This window comes from Papaver somniferum, chromosome 1 (genome assembly GCF_003573695.1).
Source record: "Papaver somniferum cultivar HN1 chromosome 1, ASM357369v1, whole genome shotgun sequence".
Taxonomy (NCBI): domain Eukaryota; kingdom Viridiplantae; phylum Streptophyta; class Magnoliopsida; order Ranunculales; family Papaveraceae; genus Papaver; species Papaver somniferum.
The window spans coordinates 160,771,108-160,776,086 of record NC_039358.1 but is presented as its reverse complement, the minus strand read 5'-3'; the positions used below and the strand labels follow the sequence as shown (position 1 = coordinate 160,776,086).

General features: G+C 36.5%; 1 protein-coding gene across 1 annotated transcript; it reads left to right on the top strand.

The window, feature by feature from the left end:
- Positions 1 to 258: 258 nt before the first annotated feature.
- LOC113305878 (quinone oxidoreductase PIG3-like) lies at positions 259 to 3,056 on the top strand. Its single transcript, XM_026554871.1, has 6 exons — positions 259 to 701; positions 1,309 to 1,488; positions 1,885 to 1,966; positions 2,067 to 2,174; positions 2,326 to 2,484; positions 2,685 to 3,056. Exons 1-6 carry the CDS (start codon positions 450 to 452, stop codon positions 2,879 to 2,881), a joined length of 978 nt encoding a protein of 325 aa, XP_026410656.1. The 5' UTR covers positions 259 to 449; the 3' UTR covers positions 2,882 to 3,056.
- The last annotated feature ends 1,923 nt before the right edge of the window (positions 3,057 to 4,979 follow it).

Genomic DNA, 4,979 nt, shown 5'->3' with positions numbered 1-4,979 from the left:
AGGGTCCAAATCTTCAAATGTTTTTTGATGCCTTGCAGTCTATTCAAATTCCTATTATTATGGATAACTGTAATAACATTAATCAAGACTTTGGGGCTACTCATGGAGCTAGATGTAGCCCAAATAGCCATCTATTGTACCAGTGAGATAGTTGCTCTCTCGAGCTATTATCTCTGTTTTCTTATAATAAAAAAAATATATTAAAAGAACACACACTTGGACGAGTGATGAATCCACATAATCACCATTGCCATTTTAGGGGAGCCCCAACGGGGGAGTAGGTGCTCTTGGCATCTTTTTGGGTGTTTTATGGGATGTCCGGTTCACAGGGCAAAACAAAAATCTACTTGCAGAAAGTAGACTTCTTCTATAAGAATCAAATTGTGGCCCATTTCATCAGTGATACTTTTACACTCTAGAAACTGAATTTGAATCTCATCTCCACCAAAATGAAAGCAGTTGTTATCACTACTCCAGGAGGTCCGGAAGTACTAGAAATACAAGAAGTAGAAAACCCTAAAATCAAAGATGATGAAGTTTTGATTAAAATTGAAGCTACTGCATTAAACAGAGCTGATACTGTACAAAGAAAAGGATCTTATCCACCACCACCTGGTGCTAGTACTTATCCTGGTCTTGAATGTTCTGGAATCATCGAAGCTGTTGGAAATGACGTTACTCGATGGAAAATCGGTGATCAGGTCTGCAATTTCTGACTTTATTATTTTTTGCATTTTAGGGTTTTGGGTTCAGAGGGCAATGTTCATGGTTCAACTATTTTCTTTTCAGCTGTTAATTTTAACAGTCCTAACTGGGTATTTGCTTTAGTTATAGCATTCTATGTGACTATGTGCACAGGCTAGTGTGTCGAAATATGGATGACACATTTGAAGAAAACCCAAAGAATACTGCATACATATTTTGTTCCAGTACAACCTCTTCAAACGCTAAGATGGATATGAAATGGATATGAATTCAAATTCTGCAACTTAGGGTACACATACTCAAAATCAATGTCTAGAAACAACATAGAAAAGCTTCAAAGTTTATATTTACCTTACCATTTTTAAGAACATTAATTTAGAGCAAAATCTTAGACGAGTTCGTGTAATTGTTTTGGTAATTTTCTTGCGTGTCATCTATATTTTCAGACATTCACCTCTCCGTAGATATCTAGGGGGAACTATTTGAAGTTCAGAAACAACTCGATCGTAGGTTATGAATGTCTATTGTACTGATTAGGAATGATTTTGCAGTTCAGAGAGAAGATGTTGATGTGGTTCAAATTCACTTTATTAATTTTGCAAGGTGTGTGCTCTTCTAAGAGGAGGAGGGTATGCGGAAAAGGTAGCAGTACCAGCTGGCCAAGTTCTTCCTATTCCATCTGGTGTTTCTCTTAAGGATGCAGCTGGTTTTCCTGAGGTGGCTTGTACTGTCTGGTCGACTGTTTTCATGACTAGCAGGCTAACTTCAGGGGAAACTTTCCTGGTAAACCTCACCCCACATCTCCAATTTAACCACTTAAAAGAAACATGAATGATCAAAACAATTGTTACATTTATGACTAATGGTAGCCCTCTCTATATGCTTGTTATACTAGTTGCCTTATTAATTTTTGAAGGCTGTGCTTCAAAGTCAAGTTTCTTCCGAAACGGTTAAAATGCTTCTGTGGTCTAGTTTGTGTTGATAATCTTATAAACTTACAACTTTCTGGTATGTTCTGAAGAGCATGGGATACTTATCAACGCCAAATTATGATACAATTGCTAAAATATATGGGTCGAGCATGTGTGTTGTTTCCCCTATGAATCACATCTTATGGGATTACATATAACAGTGCTGGAGAAATCTGAAGTATGTGAATTAACCAGTCTCTGGTTGCAGGTTCATGGTGGGTCTAGTGGAATTGGCACATTTGCTATACAGATAGCTAAATACTGCGGAGCCAAAGTATTTGTCACAGCAGGTCTGATAAGCACCTTTGCTGGATACTTGACACGTTTATTTACGACTTGTGCCAGGATTCTTTTTTTTTCTACCTTGATAGTTAATACTTCATTTTGCAGGAAATACGGAAAAATTAGCTGTCTGCAAGAATCTTGGAGCTGATGTTTGCATTAATTATAAGACTGAAGACTTTGTGTCTCGGGTGAAGGAAGAAACTGACGGAAAAGGTTATTATTTTTAATACTTTCATACAACTTCGATTGTTCTAAAAGTCGTTATCAAGGTCTTGTGGGAACATACTTTCTGTATTTTTATTCTTTGATCCAATTTCGTGTTTCTTCTCACTCTTTTCTCAAACCTGAAAATGCTCAAATGTAGGGGTTGATGTTATATTGGACAATGTTGGTGGTTCCTATTTCCAACGGAATCTCGCCAGCTTAAACGTTGATGGACGACTCTTTATTATCGGATTCCAGGGTGGTACAGCTACACAAGTAAATCTGGCTCCATTTCTTCAAAGGCGTCTTACAGTGCAAGGTATTAAGCACGTCACCTCATCCTCTTGGTTGAACCTCATTTTTTCATCTGATGGGTAATGGTTTGTAGAAAAAAACCATAAAATGGGGAAATTAATTAATCTACATGTTCTATATAGTCTCACCTGGTATTGTTAAAATTCTTATATTTCTTGTAAAGACTGTATACTCTTTTCTAATAGCAGTTGTATGATTATTCAGGCGCTGGGCTGCGGTCCAGAAGTTCTGAGAACAAAACATCGATTGTTAGTGAGGTTGAGAAGAATGTTTGGCCAGCAATTGCTTCAGGTAAGGTAAAGCCTGTGATCTACAAATCCTTACCCTTGTCTGAAGTTGTAGCAGCACACAAGTTGATGGAAAGCAGCGCTCATATTGGAAAGATACTACTCATACCATGAACTGCGATATGAGTGTTTATAATCTTCCGATAGTTGGCATATCTCTGAACTTAATAAAATTGTATTAATTAAGCAGACCCTGCAGACCTATACAGTCTATGTAAAAGTGTTACCTTTCCCCCTTATGTACGGAACAGGAGAAGGCTTCATCATCAAGAAAAATTGTGCTATATTACATTCCTTGTCCAATTGTTCTATTAGACTGGGTCTTATGGGCATGCCCAGCCTCTTCCCAAACAAAAAAACCGTCACCTAAAGCCCCTCTTCCTGCAAGGCTTCCCTAGTGTGCGGAAATCCCAGCGGGAAGACTCCGAATACGGCTATCCATTAGCCGTTTTGAGAAAGTAGAAACGGTAAATCATTAACCGTTCTATTTCAAAATAACGGACAATCATTGCCCGTTCCATATGAATGGCTACTCGTTGCCCGTTTTTCCTTTCTTAGAACGGTTAACGGATACCTGTTCCTTGACCTTTTTTCGTTTACACTCCATGTACACTCATTTATAGCTTTAGTGTTGTTTTACCAATATTGTTTACACTCTATTTACATTCAAGGGATAAATTGTTTCGAGATTTCTTGGAGTTACTTTTATTTTTTATTGTGTTGGATGTACATGTCTAAAGGTGCATTTTACTCACAGATGAATCATATTGTTTTTAAAAATTGTAAACCTACAACTTGTTTACAGTCAGACGCACTGTTAGCCTCGGATTCTTATCATCATCAACGCACTGTTATTGATATCTCATTCAGATAGGTATCTCTTTATCCTTATCAACAACGGGGAATTCTCTTATAAATAAAAATAATTGTTTCTACAAATACAATCCATTAACCATTCAAAGAAACACCTACCTTGAAGCATAAAACCATTCTTGAAATATACCTAGTCACAAATGAATTCTAGCCGCAAAGGAAAACAGATAGTATGCGTTGAAGCAAACCATATTTGTCCACTATGTTTTCTTGATGACCATTCCGCCATGCAGTGCCCTTGGATGTATTCCAAGTGCCCACAGAGACGTTGTACGAGCATCAAAATGCTACTCGAAACGGAACTGAGTTCTTGCGTTTCCAATTAGATAATTGTCGTGAAAAAGCACAGTGGTTGAAAGATGCAATCAAGGCCAAAGATGATAGAAAGGTAAATGAACTCTGCAAAAACTTCAAAGACAAAGGGATGATTAAGGTTGAACACGAAAAGGTGTCGACATGCCCAATCCCTGATTGTAATTTTGTTATGAAACTGCATCGTTCTAAAGATACGAACACCTTCGGTGAACATTTCTGGAAATGTCCTGGGTGTCAGTCGGTGTAATGGGCTGAGTAAGTCTATTTTATGTTGCTCAATAATTTCTCTGGGAAGTTATTTTGTGTTTATGATGTAATGTTTAATCCTGTGTTTTAGTTTGGTCAATACTAGTTTATGATGTAATGTTTATGTTTTATGTCTATGTACTGTTTATGATGTTTATGTTTATGGTGTAAGGTTTCATGTGAGGTTGTATGTTTTAGTTTAAATTAAAGATCCGAAGTTATGATTATGATATTAGATGCTGTTTGGGTAGGCTTGGGTTTCTGTCAAAGCTTAATTCACAACCCGTTTCGTTTAAAGGTACATTGCCCAACTATTAAATGAATCAATGACTATCTCTTGATAATTCAATGTCATTGATGTGATCCAAATAGTAGGTGTCTCTTTAAACAGTTAGTGGCTTTCGTAAAAATGTAAGGACGATTTTGAACATGAAACCAATTTCATAAAAAAGTAAGGATGACTGTGAAAAGTTAACGTCTATTTGAAAATTGTTTCATCCTATTCTTTTTCGAGATTCCAGATCTTTTTTTAAAAAACTTGAAGGTTTTCGGTGACAGATTTTTCCCTTAAAGTAATAATGAAAAAACTTTAATTCAAGATATTTTTTAGAGTGATGTGTGTGTGTCATTGCCTTTTCACACATCAACCAAAATAGTTAAGTTTGTAAGGATTGACACTAGCATCTTATCTTGATCAGAATTACTTTGGTATGTGTGGAAGGGTTTGATTTTTAAAAAGTATATAAACCGATTATAACGCTTAAATTTGGAAGGATAT